A 19,199-nucleotide genomic window follows, 5' to 3' on the forward strand; every position below is an offset into this window, starting at 1 on the left:
ATAAGAATAATTTTTAAAGTGGTCGGGGCCGCGGTGGTGGGGGTGGGGTTATAATAACAGTTGCAATTCGTGCATTGAACTGTGACACATTATTTTACGATTAAAACTATTTGGCAAAATTATATGCTGTAAATTACATGTACATTATATACATGTAAATCAATTGCCTTTCAAAATATATTTAACATTTAAAACAATAAACGGTTTATTTACTGACTCCACAAAAATAATAGACAAATTAATTGATATTCTCCTATCATCAGTTCATTGTGATCCAAACAATGAAAGTAGATATGAGAGATACATGTAGCAAGTCGCAGCGGAAATAGTTTTGCTGAAATTAAATTTAATCATTGTGAAATCAAAGTAACCTTCACGAGAAATATTTTATTTCTAGAGATAAAGCCATGCATGTCAACCCCCCCCCCCAAAAAAAAATAAAAACTTAAAAGGGGGGGGGGGGTAATTTTTCCAATTTAAAAACGGTCATAAATCTACTGATAACTGCAGTAAATTAAATATAAAAAGTGATGGGGAACAAAACAAAACTTATATACGGTTTTCCAAAAGGCTTATATTTTTTTCCATTTACAGTGCTATGAATCTACCGATAACTGCAATAAACTCAATATAAAATGTGATCCTGGGTATAAATTACTGCTTTCGCACAATACGTTCTTCCAAATAAAATATACCATGAACTTACCGATAAGATAAAGAACCTACCGATGAGATATATGAATCCATCTAAAAGGCAAGCACAAGTATGATGCCTCGCATCCGGAAGGCTAGACTTCGAGGTCCATTCCGACTTGCTTGGAGAAAATTCCTCCACCAATCGACTTGTTTCGTTGTCTGTCATCTCAAATGGATCCACTCCGCCAATCACCAGGAAACGATCACATGACTTCATCTTGTCCCTTGTTCTTACTTTGGGAGCTGTGATTTTTTTCTTCTCGTCCACTTTTAGTGTTGCAGGCGACAACTTCCTAACGATCTGTTATATCAAAGATTTAGCTACTATTTAATTATTACCGTAGCGTTTATATTTCTTTTCAACTTTAACTGGTTTGAGGAAGAAAAAATATAATTAAACATAATTTGTAAATGAGATATAAAATATGCTAGTAAATATAAGGGGATTACCCCTCTTGGATTAGGTGACTTCTCAGATGCACTTGATTCAGAATCTGCAGATTTAGGGTCCGCCATCTTTCCTCGATCTGATGAATACTGTTCTCCCGTGTCACGTGATGGGGAGGATTCCGCCGAATCGAGGCTCTTTTTCGACTCACTTCCAGACGACTGGCCAGCGGTGTAAACATTTTGGGGTTGATTTCGTTGTTTCGCGCCCTGCGAGGGATTATTTTTGGAGTCACGTTTGAGATTTTCTGCATATTCCATACTTTTGTTACCACTTCCGTAATTTTGGTAGCCTTGTCTCACCGTTTCGTCTTTAAGGTTTGCTGTATATCCGACAGAATCGGACGCACCATTCTTACGTGGACTAGTCACTGTAGTGTTCTCATAAGTAAAATTTTGACTTGAACCGCCCTTGCTTTGCAGTTCTGTATTTAGAATTCGGGAACCATAGGAAGATGTGTTATTAGTTACGTTTACTGGTGCCTTTTGTGTATTTGAGATCCGTCTGCATGTTTGTGATTGCTCATTCACGGGGATCGAATAATGCCGAGGAGGTGGTACTTTCATTATGGTATATAACGTGCTTCCGCCTAACTTTATAGCGTGATACCTAAAATGTATCATGTCCAAAAAATCAAATAAAAATGAGTACATAAAACATCTAAATAACATTTTTTTCTATAAATTTACTATCATCGTATTAGAGTCTGAGAGATTGTTTTTGCAAAAGGTTACACGATTAGCTGAGCATTTTGAACATGTCCATATCATTATAGCAGTTCTTTTTTACTTATAGTATATTTATTTTGATATTTGAGGGAATTTTAAAGTCTCTCAAATATCAATTAAGGAATGACTTTAATTCTTGGCCATATTATCGAGTATAATCTGGTTTGGGTCAGTTTACGCTTTATAATCCGCGAAGATTATACCCGATAATATGGCCAAGAATTAAAGTCATTCCTTATAATTTAATTTTAAAATAATTAAACAACTTTTGATGTAAAATTGCGTTGCTTTTTACATGTTTTATAAGTTCAAATTTACCGCGCAATAACACAACCGTAGTAACGGAAGTGATTTGAAGCTAGGGGAGGTAATAACTGATACATAGATCTAGCAGCCATGATGTTTGCTTACATGAGGTAAGAACGAGTAATTGTTTAAAGTTGAAGGTACATTTATTAAATCTGGAATTTTCCATGGATTCCGAGGACTGGAAATGAGGGGATTGCATGGATATGATGATTAAGCTGGTCGTCAAGGGGGTGTGTCCCCATACCAAACCAGATTATACAAAATGTTATGCGTTCCTTTTTGGAAATCAGCCAATGAGAGGCGAGAATACAAGCAAAATTAAATTATTATCACATAAAGACATAATGCAATTGTTTTCAGAAAAATATCAGTTCTCTCAAAGCGAGGATTTAGTTTATATTTCTTAATCGCAATTAGTAAAAAATAAAATTAATGGAAAAACTTCAAATACTGTTTTTACCTGAATGCAAAGTAGAGCATTTCAAAGCATTTCTGTATGCTGAAAATGTGTCTCTCTGGCTCCACGTGTTTAACAAGATCTTCTGGACTGATGTAAATCAATCGAACACATCCAACCAGTACAGGGGCGAACTTGATTCGTTCTTTTTGGTCGTGGTCGATCCATCTGAGGACGGCAAAAAACACTTCCAGTTCAGTAGTTATCGCCAGCTGGTCTTGGGAAATTAACCATTCCACCTGATGCATTTCACATTGCAAAAACCCCTCTGACTGCATCATTGTTAGAGAGCATTTATTTATAAACTCAAACATCCGCTCTGCAACTTCAGTAAATCCTTGTCTCTGGGCAATAGGTAGCAAGAATAAGACACTGTCCCTGGTAAACGAGCTGAGAAAATCTTGACAAAAGTTTAACGCACTTTTGACGCCAAGTTGTCGAGCGCAGATAATGATGGCTTCGATGTTTTCTGCCGTGAGTACGAGTTCGTTTGTGTAGATGTAATTAATGAGAGTTTCGGCAGCTTCGGCCGAGGCGTTGGGGAGTATCACCTCTGATATTGTCGACGGCGCCTCATCGCAGTACCGGCTCGTGAACTTCTCACTGTGTGCTGCAAGGGCAAGTTTGTGGGCATGGAATTCTTTATCGTTGACTTTTATGATTATATCACACATGCGTTGTGATCGCCATAAATCATACAGAAACTGGTTCATCTCTTTGGTTGATGATACGGCTTCGTCCATCAATTGTTCCATTCCTTTTGTAAGCATTTCATCCTCATAATTTGTCTCGCTTTGATATCGCTTTCTGACCATCTCGTTATCACAGACACTGCGGCCATATGCTTGTCCCTGAGATGTATCTGCTAGACCTGACATTCCTTCTTCCATGCCCTGCTGTCCTCTATAATAGCGCCCATGTTCTGATTTGTAGTAAGTTCCTTGTTGATGACTTGATTTTGCCGTGAACTGTGTATCATTCGCTGCATACTTACGAGATGATTCGGGCGGTGACTCCCTACCTTTGTTCCCGTGGCTCAGCCGTTCATTTCCGAGGTTAGGCATGGATCTCTGGTGTCTACTTTGACAATCTTCTGCATCATAATACTGAGTTGAAGACATCCTAGAGAGCTGAGCATCCTGTTGAGCAGTAAATCCTGAATCCCTGACGCTAGACTTTGCTCGGCGTTCTGAACTACTTCTTTGTCCTTGTGAGTACTCACGCTGAGCCGATCTGGATCGCGAAGCACGATGCTGCTCACTCTCTTGTTTTTGTGTATAAGTAACATGTGAGCCCCGCCCCATCATTTCCGAGTCACGACGCGTTTCTCCGGTATTTGTCAAACATTCCCCTCCATAGTAGAACCCGTGGGGAGCGTCGATAGACTCTTGCTCCCGTAAACTATGAAAGCTAGATTCATCACTGTTAGAGCTCCCGTCCCGAACATCAAACACTGCATAATTACCGCTTTCGTAAAGTAGACGTTTACTGGGGAGTTTAAAGTGAAGTCCGCTGGGTGTCTGTTGTAATGCCGATCCCTCCTTCACAGGCTCTTCCCTCAGAGAGTGAAAATACTCGGCCACCGCCTCGCGGTTCGCGCGAACCTTAGTAGGAGTCCTGCCTGTTCTTGAAGCCATGTGCATTTCTTGTCGGATTTTCTATGTTTACCTTGCTTGATAACCTAGCGACGTCTATGACGTCTTTGTACCTTTAACCTGAAGGTGACTTTGTAATTGTGACGTCATAATTACTTCCCCCAAAATCATGACTCTGCTATTTTAGTGTACGTCCTTAATAAAAAATTATTGTAAACATTATATAAATAGAGCAAAACTGGTTGATATAATTTTAACGCTTCATAATATTTCAATATTTTTATAGAAAGAGTTTTAACCTTCACAAACCAATTGCATATCTACTCTGCTAAATTGCATTTGATTTTTTTTTTTGGGGGGGGGTGTATCTTTGCGGTAAGTTTTATTAAAACAAATACTAGAAATTAAAAGCACAGAGAAGCTGAATGTTAATTTAGACATTTATTAATCATCTTTATTCTTTCAATATCACGGATCTTTTTCATGTTTACATTATGCTGTTCAATACAGTTACAGGGAACAAACTTATACATGTAATATTTTTATGCTGACATTGAAAATTGTAACTGTATTACTTAATAAAAATAATTATTTTAATAAAGAATCAAAGCTGTTCATTTCTGTTCTTTGTTATAAGAGCATTTAGCTGTATGTACATGTACAAATAAACTATAAATGAAACCTAGCTTTCATCAATGTTAAGATGTATACATAATGTGTAATATAGACTTGATCATTATGAAGAGGGCCTGGTATCTGTTATAAGATAAAAAAAAAAAAACTGGTTATTTTTGTACAGGAGAAAATGCCTCTGTAAACATTTCAAATGTCTTTCTTTATGATTATGGAAAAAAAATCTAGCTGCCACTATTTGATCTTGAAAGATCTATCAAGTTCCCATTCAATCTTCCTTTTTCAAGCTGTTCTGAGAAAAAAGTCCAGAGGAAATTCCAGTTATAAGTACCATGGATCAAGATGGAGTGATGTAGGCTTGTACGATTTTGACGTCGTCTACTGGTCGGTCATCATTGTCACACTCCACTAATCCTACCCTCTGTACGACGGTCATTCCACTACTCACCCGTCCAAAAATAGCATGCTTTCCATCAAGCCACTGCGTAGCGGCAAGGGTGATAAAGAACTGGCTCCCGTTAGTGTCTGGGCCACTGTTTGCCATGGATAAAATCCCGGCCCCTAAAGGCAATATATTATACTGTTCTTGTAATTTAGCATAATTTTATGGTATTCAACTTTGAAAATGAAAATGTACTATTATTTGTAAACTGCACATAAATTCTATTTTGGTTTTTAAATTTTGTTTTGCTTGTTTTTTTTTTCACTCTGTTTTCTTTTCAATCTACACGTACCTATAGGTAGTTATTTATCAATTTAGGTATTGATATCATCTGAAATATGTGTCCATTCTCTTAATTTTGGCAGAATTAACTTCATAATTATGTTTGGCTACTTATTCTTTAAACATATGCTTTGATTAAAAAAAATTAATTGTAAGTAAACTAAAATGTAGAAACAGTCAATATGTCACAAGTGGTGAAAAGTCAAGTCTGAACCGGGACTCGAACCCAGGGCCTCTGGCTTACCATGCCAGCACTCTAACCAACTGAGCTACATGTATTGAGACCCGACATACTGATTGACTTTCACGCACCTGTGAACCCGGTGAGAAATATTTTGTACCTGTGTGCTTCAGTTCATTTGATATTTCGTCATCAAACTCTTTACCATAGATAGAGGCCCCTCCTCTCCCTATAATGGAGAAAATATACCTGGAAATATATTACAGTCACAAAAACCTCTAGAATAAATTAAGAATGCATACAAAAAAGAGCTTCTAAGCGGGAGTCTAGGAACACAGATTTTGAAGATTAAAACTTTTAAAACTTTCATTCATTGAATGACTTGATATAAATTTCAGCACGTGGAGTTTTATTCTGAGATTTCCGCCACTACCTACCCGTGCCTGTTGGATCCCCTCCTTGAATCATGAAATCCTTGATAATTCTGTGAAACTTTGTGTTGTTATAATAGCCCCTCCTGGCCAATTCTGCAAAGTTACGACACGTGCTGGGGGCATGTTTCCAGTAAAGTTCAAGGACAATCTGACCCATTCTGTAGAGGAATAAAGTGTACATGTGTGTGTAAGTTATACTGTAACATTGGCAGATCTAAGAGTTATTAAAAGATAAAGGAGCTGGCATTAAGTCCAGTAGATATAGGTCATAGCCCTGGTTTGTGTGTAGGGGACAGCAACCCTTTGTTAGGCAGAAAACCATGGGCACTGGAAGTTAATTTAATTACTGAGTATTTGCATGTATAAAAAAATACTTTTTTACATCCATTACCATATTTGATGCACAACTCAATATGTAAATTTACTGCCACTGCAACCGCGAAAAATCCCCTTCTCCCCTTTTTGAAATTTCTAGCTTTTATTGTTTTGCTCTGCCATTTACTTTATGTATACATAAAAGGGGGAAGATCCCTTGGCCCCTTCTAACCCTCCCCCCTCTACTTTGTAATGAAAACAAGGAAATTCGGGAGATTGTGTTATGATTACTCTTTGTTACATTTTCGGAAGAATTAAAGTGTACATACGTGGTTTCCAGGGTTACATTTTCGGGCTGCCACGTTTTTGGAGGAATACCTGATGTCGACATAATGATATAAAGCCACAGTTGTTTCAATCTTTCCCTAGCCGGTCTCTGGCTTTGGTTTGTTGGTGAAAGTGAAAGTCGGGATCGAAATACGGAGATCCATGTGGCCGTAACAACATCAATCAAGTTTCAACAGTCAAGTTGGACTTGAATCTGTGTATACTAGGAACAATTTATTGGGCAAGGTAGGAATCTAATATTTTTCGTATCTTAGCATGCAGATGTTATCGTGCAGAGAATATCAATCATATTATATTTTTATTAAATAAACATTTGAAAATCTGTGTCATTGAATCTGACAGCCATCTGGCCATGTGTCATGTGATTTTCAGCTTGTATATACTAGTATATGAATATTGACCATGTTAACAGCAGCTGATACTGTCCAGTGACAGTATAATCTTATAAGCTGCACAGACTTAAACAATCTTATCTCAGGGCTATACTTTATTTCTAAAACATTGGTTTGTTTCCTATATATACTACATGTATATATGAACTGTATAAAGTGTATTACATGTATGTATAATTTTCCTCATCATTGTGTTTGCCTATAACAATACTGCATAATTTTTATCATAATACGTGGAATAATAAAATAGATTCACCTCTGAGAATGTATAAACTATAAAATGATGAGATGTTTTTTATAGGTTTATTAGACGCCTCCACACCATGGGGACGTTGGATGAGGTTCGTAGGATCTGGGCCCGGGCTGATGCTGTTTGTTTTGACGTAGATTCCACTCTAGTGATGGACGAAGGACTGGACGAGCTGGCTAAGTTTTGTGGGGTCGGCAAAGAGGTACAGGAATGGTAAAACAATTTAAACAAGTTTGAAAAAATAATTAAATGCGCTCACTTCTTTATGTTCGTAGACATGTAGAGGTATATACATGTACATCACCAAATGTTTAAATTACAAAACTTAGTTGATACTGTACAAGATATACATGTGTATAGAAATTTTTTTTTTTATCAGTCTTTGTTTTATTTTATCCTTGTAACTTAAAACATACAAGAGTAAGGCCAAAATAAAAAATAGTCTTGTTTCCTGCTACCCGACCTACCCTATTTTTTTTGCACCCGACCTCAATTTTTTTTTTGGCTTTTGGGGAAAAAATTCAAAATTTTAGGAATTTCATGTTTCAAAAGTGAAAAAAAAAATTATACTCAAGTTGTATTACATGAAATACATTTATAAAATATGGACTTACATAAAATTCCACTTGAGTTGTGCATCAAAAAACATAGAATTTCATTTTAAAAGATGATATCTACCTAGCTATGACATGTTTAATTTGGTTTTGTAGTAGTTCATATCCAAAAAATACTGTTGGAAAAAATAAAATAAAATTAAAAAATAAAATAATTTTCCTACCTACCTACCCTATTTTTTTCTGGCTGGTAGCAGGAAACAAGACTATTATTTTTTTTTGCCTAACTGTGTAATTTCTATTATTGAGCACTATACATGCAGTACACAAACCACAGCTAAAATAATCTAGCTGACTCTGGACAGAGGCTTGAGTTGATTATCATTGAGAGACGTACTGCATTTGTTTATTCATTTAATAATTGATTATATTAAATAAGATGCAAATTAGGATTCTTAAATGAAATATGAACATGTTTGTAAGGTGCTGTTGAACCAAGGATAACAAGCAGATTTATTTGGAAACACTTTAAGATTTTCAGTTCAATTAACAAGACAACAATTAGCTAATCGTATTTTTTTCTATAAAGTGTCATTTTTTTTTATAGGACCACAAAGGCCATGGGGGGAGGTGTGTCTTTTAGAGAGGCACTCCAGGCTCGTTTGAATATCGTCAAACCTTCACATCAAAAGCTGGAAGATTTTATAGCACAGCATCCACCAAAGTTCTCTCCACATATCCAGTATGAGTTTTGCTGTAGTCTTATACATGTTATTAGTTAGGCCTGACAAGTGAAAAAGACATAGGGGGTGCTTCTAGGGGCAGAGGCGGTTAAGGCCAAAATAAAAAATAGTCTTGTTTCCTGCTACCCGACCTACCCTATTTTTTTGCACCCGACCCTAAAGTTTTTTTTTAAGCTTTTGGGGAAAAAATTCAAAAATTTTAGGAATTTCATGTTTCAAAAGTGAAAAAAATATATGCTTAAGTTGTATTACATGAAATATATGTTTAAAATATGGACTTTCATAGAATTCCACTTGAGTTGTGCAAAAAGACATGGAATTTCATTTTAAAAGATAATATTGACCTAGCTATGACATGTTTATTTTGGTTTTGGAGTAGTTCATATCATCAGAAAATACCGATTTTAAAAAATAAAATTAAATTAAAAAAATAAAATAATTTTCCTACCTACCTACCCTATTTTTTTCTGGCTGGTAGCAGGAAACAAGACTATTATTTTTTTTGGCCTAATAGGGTTATATGGTATTTCATTTATCCTAGATATTGAGGATCATTTATGAGGGTTGTTTGAAAAGTTTGTGTACAATGTCAATCTTAACTGTTATGATACTGTATTTAAGAAATTTGAAGTAACAATCAATAAAAATTATGTTGAAATGAAAATAATATTATATACTAGGGAAAAAATCAGTAGAGGTATATAAAGAGAATTAATCTCTGTGTTAATTATTTACAGGGAATTAATCTCTGTGTTAATTATTTACAGGGAATTAATCTCTGTGTTAATTATTTACAGGGAATTGATCTCTGAGCTACACAGAAGGAACAGAAAAGTTTACTTAGTGTCGGGAGGATTCCAGAGCATCATTCTACCAGCAGCCAAACTACTCAACATTCCAGCCCAGAATGTCTTCAGTAACAGACTGAAGTTTTACTTTAATGGTAATGTTAGATACCCTGTACTATGTTGGATATGTTGCTTTGTTGATATGATATTATGATGACATAAGCCATTTTTTTTAGATATAAAGCCAAAAAAAATTATATCTTGGTTCTCAAGCCAGTTTTCTCAAAATTATATGCGGGAGGGAGGCATTTTATTAGCTCACCTGAGCTGAAAGCTCAAGTGAGCTTTTCTGATCACAGTTTGTCTGTAGTCTGTCTCTTTCTGTCCATCTGTCTATCTGTTGGAAACAGAAGAAATAAAAGGAAAAAAGGGTGTCAATGAAACTGATGAATTAAGTAATGATAGGGTAAAATGATAGGGAAAAAGCACTGAATGTAAGAATTGTATTCAAATAAGCCAGGATCTCACAGTACATAATACATAACAGGTGCACCATAACAGTGTCTGTCCATTCAGTCATTCTGGAAATTTACAGATTTTCATTTATATACAAGTTTAATATTTCAAAATTTCTCTATCATTTTCAAAATTGGTATGATGTTTTTTAATACTATATATATTGCATTCTCTGTCAATTCTTTATCTCTCTCATAAACAGGGATAACTGGCATGGCCCATCTTCACCTTACTATGGATTATAAACATGTTTTGTTTCACACTTCCAGGTGACTATGCGGGTTTTGATGAGGGTCAGCCAACCTCTTCCTCCGGGGGTAAGGCTGTGGTGGCGGGGATCATAAAGAATGAGTTTAACAGCCAGACCCTAGTGGTGGTAGGCGACGGAGCCACAGACATGGAGGCGGTGCCCCCCGCAGTAAGTACAGTGTATACAACTATATAGATATCAAGGCGGTGCCTCCCACACTAATAATAACATCTAGGCAGTACATGTAGACACCTATAGTGACTGTTAACTTCTAGGCAGTAAGTGTAGACACCTATAGTGACTGTAACTTCTAGTCAGTAAGTGTAGACACCTATAGTGACTGTTAACTTCTAGGCAGTATATGTAGACACCTGTAGTGACTATTTACTTCTAGGCAGTAAGTGTAGACACCTATAGTGACTGTTAACTTCTAGACAATAAGTGAAGACACTTATAGTGACCATTACCTTCTAGTCATTAAGTGTAGACACCTACAGTACCGACCAGACCCAACCTGACACCAAAGCAGTCCCAGAAAGCAGTCCCCGGGACTGCTTTCTAGACACCTATGGGACTGCTGTGGGACTGCTCTGGCAGCTATGGGACTGCTCTGGGACTGCAATGAAAAGCAGTCCCTGTAACTTGGGACTGCTTTCTGGGACTGCTTTGTTCACTCATGTATGACAAAGGTTCTGAGTGACATGATAGCTCCGCCCCCTTGTGTATTCTGAATTTGCAGGCTCCCTGTTGTTTTGTTTACTTGCAGCAGAGAGGAGTTTAAACTGTTTAATAAGCAAGGATTTCTTATAATCTTTTAATAACCTGAGATTACATGTATTATAGTTAATTTACATGTATAGTTTTAGGGACTGTATATTTACACATATGTAATATAAAATATTTTTAAAAATAAAGTTGTTAAATAAGGAAGTCAGAAAGAGATTTTTATTTCTAAAATATATAAAACTACAGGCTCATGTCAGAAAAATATCTACATGTAGATTTATTTTATTATTAAATCTAAAATTAAATACTCAAAATTTTCATTTGGCACTATTTAAAAAATCATTACATTTAGATATAAGATATTTTAATTGAAAAGGCTACACGTTTTACAAGCACCACGCTAAAAGAGTATTACATGCAACCCTCAAATAAAATCTAACAATTTATTTTTTGACAAGAAATAAAATTATGCCACCATTCTTCCGTAACATAAGCAATGTGAACAATTATATGGAAATTAACAGATGAATTAGTTTTTAATTTATAAATAAGTTATTAAAAGAGAAAATCTTTTAAAAAAAATAGATAAACAGTTGAAAACACCGGGAATTGTGATTTATTTCTTTTTTGTTTTGCTTTTGTTTACCTGGCCGATAATGTGTATAAATAAAATGGTATAAACACCTGCGGTTTCAATCGCCTTTGGGCAGAAAATCAATCATGCATGTTATTTGGGTACACATATCAGTGTTACACATCATTGAACATATGCTGCTCAATTAACAATGACCCTATAATTTCAATCTATATAAAAAATGTAATGCAAAAAAAAAAAAGATAAATGAAATGTGTATAAATTTCTTTCAAGATTAATTAATGTTGAACATAATCCATTCTATACTGGTCACTAATACAATTTACAAATAAAACAATAATTTTTAAATTAACATGTCAGTTGAGAATAATCAATACTGAAAAATATTACTTGGCAAAATTAGCAACGAATTTTTTAAAAGCCCTAATACTTTAAAAAAAAATGTCTTTAGAGTATCCCGATAGTGTGGAAATCGGCCATGATCTATAATGATTAGATCTATTGAAAACTAATTCTGGTGAAATATAATTAATTCAATTTTAATTTTCTGTATAGAAAATAAATATGCGAGCCAGTATCAATCACAAAAAAACCCCAAGATAATTGTGATTAAATATTCATGTGACAGTGTAATTCATTTATGACAACTACTTTAGGCAGTATATGAAGGTGTGTAAGCTTTTTTTCTTCAATAAATATTATTTCAAATTGTTTAACTTGCGGGTACTGCTCATACATGTAAATAACCTTTGCATTGAAAGGATTCCTGGCATACTGCTCAGAAAAAAATTCAGCTGCCTTTTATAGTTCCAATGTTTATTGGAAATCTCATTTCTGAGTAATCCCCGCCCATGAAATTAATAAACCCCGCCCACTGGGACTGCTGGGACTGCTTTTTGGGACTGCTAGTGACTGCTACTTCTGAGACCGCTGGGACTGCTGGGACTGTTACTCTGGGACTGCTGTGGGACTGCTCTGGGACCACTGTTACCTCTAGTCAGTAAGTGTAAACACCTATAGTGACTGTTACTGCTTTGTGTCAGGTTGGGTCTGGTCGGTACTGTATAATGACTAATTTCTAGCAAGTAAGTGTAGACACCTATAGTGACTGTAACTTCTAGACAGAAAGTGTAGACACTTATAGTGACTGTAACTTCTAGACAGAAAGTGTAGACACCTATAGTGACTACTGTAAATCTGGAAATTTTTATGTCGATTTATTTTTGCAAATTAAAGTAAAAAAGCCGTAGAGTAATTTTTACATTTCAAAATTTTGCGAATTGTCATTGGCGCTAAAAATATAAAGCACTTAAGATTTTCATATCAGTTTATGTTTCAAATTAGTTAGAACAGTTAGAATACCACTAATTTTATTACTATAGCAAAGTGGCAAAGAATTTCAGAATCCTTCCGAAACAATTTTGAAGAATACAAAAGGATTTGCACTGAAAATAACTTCCAAATTATTTATAAATGAGGTTGTGTATGCCTTTAAACCTAAAATATAATCCAGATGAAGATGAAAATTTAACTACCGTAAATCTGGAAATTTTTACGTCGATTTAATTTTGCGAATTTGGGTCAAAATGGTGTTGATTAATTTTACGTTTCAAAATTTTTCGAATTACCACTGCTTTGTTTACATTTTCTTATTGTAATTTATTTTTAAGAAAAATATTTTTGCGAATGCAATGAACTCACAAATTTGCTAAAAATTTATCTACAGCAAAAATTTCCAGATTTACGGTAGGCCTAATTTCTTAACGTTTTTTGAACTTTTTTCTCATGTAAAAAACACACCATGTTTAAATTTGGAACTCTCTAGTATATGCCGAGTTTTCACCTTTGTTTATTTATTACATAATTAGTTAGTTAAATGATTGGTCTCTCTTTCTTGGCAAAATAATTAAATAGAAACATACTGCCTCAGTGTCTGTCAAACCATGGGACGATATTGAATATAATGAGGGCAATTTACACACAAGGGTAATTAGCTCCTAGTGTAAACAGGTACCAGTGCCTACAGACACCTCTTCACTGAGTTAAAAATAGACACCAGCTTTCAGCAAAATTTTTGTTTACTTGTTGATTTTTTTAAAGATAAATATTTTTGCGAATGCATTGCACACGCAAATTTGCTAAAAATTTATCTACAGTAAAAGTTTCCAGATTTACGGTATTAACTTCTAGTTAGTAAGTGTAGACACCTATAATGACTAATTTCTAGCAAGTAAGTGTAGACACCTATAGTGACTGTAACTTCTAGTCAGTAAGTGTAGACACCTATAGTGACTGTAACTTCTAGTCAGTAAGTGTAGACACCTATAGTGACTGTAACTTCTAGTCAGTAAGTGTAGACACCTATAGTGACTGTAAATTCTAGACAGAAAGTGTAGACACCTATAGTGACTGGTTAACTTCTAGTCAGTAAGTGTAGACCTATAGTTAGGGGTGGGACGATACACAGATCTTGCGATACAATACGTATCTCAAAAATATAACACAATACAATAGGTATCTCGATATTATCATAAATAATAAAACTTAGACTATTTTGAAAAAAAAAAATGTATTTTGTTTTATTGTTTGTTTTGACAAATTATTCTTTATATCAAATCATGTGCTTTGAAATTAGTATTTGAAGTTCATCAATTTTATTTACTAGAAATTTACAAAAGCAATAACTTGTACCTATTCATTTGACAAATGTCTATAAACAAGTTGATTACAAGAACACTGACTAAAAAATTCATTTTAAAAAACAGGTAGGTTATTGATAATTGCTGAAAGTTAACCAAGTTTGCAAAAAAATAATAATCCACAATTTGTTTCAAAATTTCAAATTCTTGAAATTAGAGAATCTGTGCTTCGTTATGAGCTGTTGGTACCACTGTTGTGGAAACGATACTTTCTGTGTATTACACGCTTTTAATTACATACTGAATTTTACTTAAAAGTGCTTAAAAGTGAATATGATTTACCCTTTATCTATGACTTTTTATTTCTAAAGCATGTTTTCAATATCAATATCATCTCTTTGTTTCGTACAAGCGGCCATTTTCCAAGGATAACTATCATTTTTCAATTTTTTGGTTAGTTGTTTGTATATATCGTTTCATTTTAATATTTTTAATATGTGTATCATAAACCGTATCATAGAAGAAAATATCTGTATGTATCGGTGTTTCGGTATATCGTCCCACCCCTATCTATAGTGACTGTGAACTTCTAGTCAGTACATGTAAACACCTATAGTGACTAACTTCTATTCAGTAAATGTAGACACTTATAGCATGTATAGAGACTATAATTTCTAGTCAGTAAGTGTATAGGCACATTTAGTTAAGTAGGTATCAGAGTGTTTATTATAGTCATTTTCATTTGACAGGATGCTTTTATTGGTTATGGAGGTAACGTGATCAGAAGTTCTGTAAAAGAGAAGGCTGCCTGGTTTGTCACAGATTTTAGAGAGCTTATTCAGGCACTGGACAGCTAAAGATGGTTAATTTTAGGATATTATATTACAATTGAAAAAGGTGATGGTGCAATGGATAAAATGTATGTAATATTTAAAAGGCATTTTCTTATAAATATAATTGTTATACCAAAAATTCAAACAAATAAGGACAGCATAATATTTTTGTTTTATATGGATGTGATTTTACATGTATGTTAGCAAGAGCATTAAAAAATTCTCAGTTTATCTCTCTAAGTTTCAACAGTTTCAATGAAGAATTGTTTGTTTTGAATTTTTTGGCAGAAATAATTACAGTGAACTGTTGCTGGTAGGAGGTTTGTAATCAACCTGATAAAAAAATCTTTAAACCTTTAATGTTTAAAGTCTGTTTTACATATTTTGTCTATTTGTACAATCTTGTGATACAGTTTACTCTGAAAGTACAAATGTAAGTCTCTAATTTAAGGACAAGGATTTTTTAATATATATTCATGTATGTACGAGTATATTCCATATATCTATGTTATTAAATTATACAGAAAGGGGAATTGTGTATTGGATTAAATTATATACTTTTACCTAAAAACCATCTGACATTCCTTTTTTTAAACAAATACTAGAAATACTGGCACATCATTTGCTTTAGGTTATAATTTTTACACATGGATTAGGTACAAGGGTTTGATACTGAAACAAAACAAGTGTTCTTTTTAAGTATCAGGGTGTATATGATTTTTTTATAAGAGAATTGTTTAAGCTTAAATCTTTGGTTTCTTTTTCAATTGTAATACTTTGTGAATACTGGTATGTCTTAGAAAAGTATTTTTATTTGTAAAAAAAAAAAAAAAGTCAAAGAACCCTTGGGGTATGGAACTTCCAAGGGGGAGGGGGTTCCCATCCCCAAGCACCTACACATTTGCTTTAGGCTATAATTTTTATACATAAATTCACAGGTTCAGGACATTTTCAGATTTTCTCTTCATTCATAAAAATTAATCTTGGAAATTTTCTTGTTTAACTGGTAGAAAACATCAGTCAGTAGATTTGTAGTTGGTCACCTTATTATCATTTCTTGACAGGTCTCAATCATGAAAACTGTGTTTAAAAAAAAGAATTAAAACACAATGCATTTAAATTCGGTTTTAGAAGGAGCTGATACAAAATTAAAAGAATCACACAGGAAATGGATTTTTATAAATAATTGTATAGCCATTAAAATGAAAATACAAATTTGATATTTTAATGATGGTGATTACTTTAAGTTTTTGCAATGTTATAAATACATACAATGTACCTGTACATTTAGAAGTGAAGTTTAAAGATTCACAAAAATAAGTTTACATTTTTTTTTATTCCTTACCCTCATTAAAAAAAATGTTAGATCAGAACTGGGAAATTTCACTCCATGTACTCAGTTTGTCTGTACATGTATGTCAAGAACACAAACAATCTTTAAAACTGTATAAATTTACAGTCGCACACAGACTCGCTCTACTGGATCAAAAATGATATGGGACGTTTCCTCGTCATATGTGCACTGCCCCTGGTGGACAAGTCGTTCATTCTCACACACCACAAAATACGGGGTCCGCTCCCGGCCCGACCAGGCGTTGATTCCGTCTGGTCGCCCCTTACAGCTGGGGAACCTCACCTCACACGGAATACAGTGGGCCGAGTGTTTACAAACATTACTACTGTACTCACCTGAAAATAGAAAATTACACTTTGAATATATTACTACCAGTTTTTGGGTTTTTGTTTTTTTGGTAATTTTTCACATATTTATTTTTTGGTCTATAGCTAGCAACCAGTTATAGAGAGGCGAGAGAGAGAGAGAGAGAGAGAGAGAGAGAGATAAATGTACTGAAAAAAATTACTGTAAAATCAACAATTTTTAAAGGGGTTTAATTTATTTTCTTTTTGTGGTATAAGTTGCAAATTACTGATTTAAGTTTATAACAGTTACTTTAAATAAAACTCTCCTTGTCCTGCTATTATTAAAAGAATTAACAAATCTGACTCCACAAAAATTATTGATTTAGGTTTATAACTTAAAAAACTCTCCTCAATCCTGCTATTATTAAAAAAAATTAACATAGTCATGGAGTAAGTAGTTGAACTTTGTACATGAAGCTCTCCACCGACTAAAGATGGTGTCTTCATGTGAGTGAAAAACCGAGGTCTTGAGTATAGGTCAAAATTTGTACATGTAGCTCTCCACCGACAAAAGGTGGCGTCTTCATATGAGTGAAAAATTCTCGAGAGGGACATTAAACAACAAACAAATAAAAAACATATGCATAGGAAAAAAAATCCAGAACTTTCTAAATTCTACATGTTCAGCATCCCTGTACTTACATGGATCTTTGGGTTCCCATCTGGTCCCACATTTCACAGATAAAGCGGTACCACACTGTTTTGTATCTGGATTCCAAAGTGTTGGGAAAGGACATTCGAACACTCCCACAATTCCTTTAGTGACCATGGAGCAGTCCACGTGCTGAGCACAACTGCCCGGATGAGGAAGTATGGCGGTGGGCGTGTTTTTACACATTTCTGTATAGAGATTGACGATTGGTTTCTGTGTGGTGGGTTTGGGAGTTGGGGGCGTTATTGTCGTAGCTTTCTTCTCTGACACCGAAGACTGTTTCTTTGAACCTGCCCAATGTATCATTTTAAACTGAATGATTTTAAGTATTCGGCTGACAAACTGAAATGCCATGTGACAGTACTACCGGTATATATGGTTGATTTTGTTACTATTGGTTGATAATTGAGACATGAAAGACAATGATGTCTCAGATTAATGTGTTTCCAATATGTTGACACGGTAAAATGGCTAATTTCAAGTTAGATTACTATAATGTTTAACTGTAGCGCAGAGATTTTTTAAAATTTTTCCTGATCATAATTACACAATGTATGACTAAGAATATACAAAACTTCATGAAGTATCGCGTTCAAAAAGTTATATTTAGCTAAACACAAAACAACAATGCTAATCTTGGAAAGAACAAAAAATTGTAACCATCATGAAGTCCAACAAAGAGCTACTTACAGATATCCAGGTAGGACCCGGCCGGTACACAGGCCCTCATCATGTGATTGACTACCGAGTTGGAGGGACACTTGAATTCCGCCGGTTTCCCCACCACACACATCCAGAATTTACTGCAGTCCCCGGGGTCAGCTCTCCACATCCCAACGTCACATTGGGAGGGGAGTCCAGACACGGCCTCCAGGAAAAATAAAACACACAGGTATAACTGCATTGTCAATGGTTCTCCCCGTAATTCTATACCTTAATTGGAGGTCTCGGTAAACGTTTCCTATATTTTATATTTAGTAAGAAAAAGCTTGCCCTTTGTGTCTTCGGATGCAAGAACAAGGACTATAGTAAGCTATAGGAAGTAAGAATAAGCTATTTTATAATTGGATACACTTTAAAAGCTTGAGGTATCCCCTCTTCTTGCGTGATCAAATGAAGAGGCACGGATGGTGTTGTTAAGGTAAATGGCCGGGTAGGTTGTATAGCGTAGGTAATAAATACGGCCAGTTTATCAGAGTCCCCCGAGATTCCTCCAATTCCTCCCCGATCTTTGATCAAGTGGCGGGCGACATTGGAGGAGGATAAACGCATGCGCCTTTGTTTACCCTGAGATACTCGTCTGCTCCTCTCCGACTTCGGCGATATGTATCTTTAATGTTAACAGGGGGAAAATTGTGTTTCCAGGGCCTCATGTTTGCGGGAATTCCGTTAGAGTGACACTGTTAATCTGTAAACAGGAGAGAGGGCTGATAAACTAATGTTAAGATTCTGTCATCTTTGATAAGGTTATGTAATTATTTTGTTTCCTGATTGAATTCTCGTGTGTCCTTGTACGACACGGCTACTTTTTCAAAATATAACACTGACCATTTCTCCCAATATTTTTTCTACTAAAAAGTAGAAAAAACGGCTTTAGGAAATTGATTACCCACTCGTAGGCGAACCTGTGCCCAGATTTCATTTGACCCTTTATTATTCAGGTAATAATAATTATTTGTGAGTATAGAATTA

General features: G+C 34.8%; 4 protein-coding genes across 5 annotated transcripts in view; 1 reads left to right on the forward strand and 3 right to left on the reverse strand.

Annotated features, from left to right (window-relative positions):
* The window catches only part of LOC134261428 (uncharacterized), a 9,122-nt gene extending 4,768 nt beyond the window's left edge, over nucleotides 1-4,354 (reverse strand). For both annotated transcript variants that reach the window (XM_062743872.1, XM_062743871.1), the window contains exons 1-3: nucleotides 2,642-4,354; nucleotides 1,147-1,753; nucleotides 727-997 (exon numbers count right to left, since the gene is read on the reverse strand). In XM_062743872.1, coding sequence (XP_062599856.1) covers nucleotides 727-997; nucleotides 1,147-1,753; nucleotides 2,642-4,281 — 2,518 coding nt within the window. In that variant the 5' untranslated portion in view covers nucleotides 4,282-4,354. The remainder of the gene's footprint in view (nucleotides 1-726; nucleotides 998-1,146; nucleotides 1,754-2,641) is intronic.
* Nucleotides 4,355-4,659: 305 nt separating this feature from the next.
* On the reverse strand, nucleotides 4,660-7,009 carry LOC134261430 (peptidyl-prolyl cis-trans isomerase-like 1). The gene is made up of 4 exons (XM_062743874.1): nucleotides 6,850-7,009; nucleotides 6,209-6,363; nucleotides 5,932-6,000; nucleotides 4,660-5,427 (listed from the first exon to the last, which is right to left on the reverse strand). The coding sequence occupies exons 1-4, from the start codon at nucleotides 6,909-6,911 to the stop codon at nucleotides 5,204-5,206; spliced, it is 510 nt and encodes a 169-aa protein (XP_062599858.1). The 5' UTR covers nucleotides 6,912-7,009; the 3' UTR covers nucleotides 4,660-5,203.
* Nucleotides 6,959-15,266, forward strand: LOC134261429 (phosphoserine phosphatase-like). Its single transcript, XM_062743873.1, has 6 exons — nucleotides 6,959-7,093; nucleotides 7,562-7,723; nucleotides 8,672-8,806; nucleotides 9,605-9,750; nucleotides 10,381-10,529; nucleotides 15,071-15,266. Exons 2-6 carry the CDS (start codon nucleotides 7,584-7,586, stop codon nucleotides 15,176-15,178), a joined length of 678 nt encoding a protein of 225 aa, XP_062599857.1. The 5' UTR covers nucleotides 6,959-7,093; nucleotides 7,562-7,583; the 3' UTR covers nucleotides 15,179-15,266.
* A 1,276-nt stretch (nucleotides 15,267-16,542) lies between these two features.
* On the reverse strand, nucleotides 16,543-18,515 carry LOC134261422 (uncharacterized). Its single transcript, XM_062743864.1, has 3 exons — nucleotides 18,198-18,515; nucleotides 17,498-17,797; nucleotides 16,543-16,843 (listed from the first exon to the last, which is right to left on the reverse strand). The coding sequence occupies exons 1-3, from the start codon at nucleotides 18,409-18,411 to the stop codon at nucleotides 16,608-16,610; spliced, it is 750 nt and encodes a 249-aa protein (XP_062599848.1). The 5' UTR covers nucleotides 18,412-18,515; the 3' UTR covers nucleotides 16,543-16,607.
* Between the last annotated feature and the right edge of the window lie 684 nt (nucleotides 18,516-19,199).

Source organism: Saccostrea cucullata, unplaced genomic scaffold (genome assembly GCF_032062105.1).
Source record: "Saccostrea cucullata isolate Sc308-1 unplaced genomic scaffold, CSIRO_AGI_Scuc_v1 ctg4570, whole genome shotgun sequence".
NCBI lineage: Eukaryota > Metazoa > Mollusca > Bivalvia > Ostreida > Ostreidae > Saccostrea > Saccostrea cuccullata.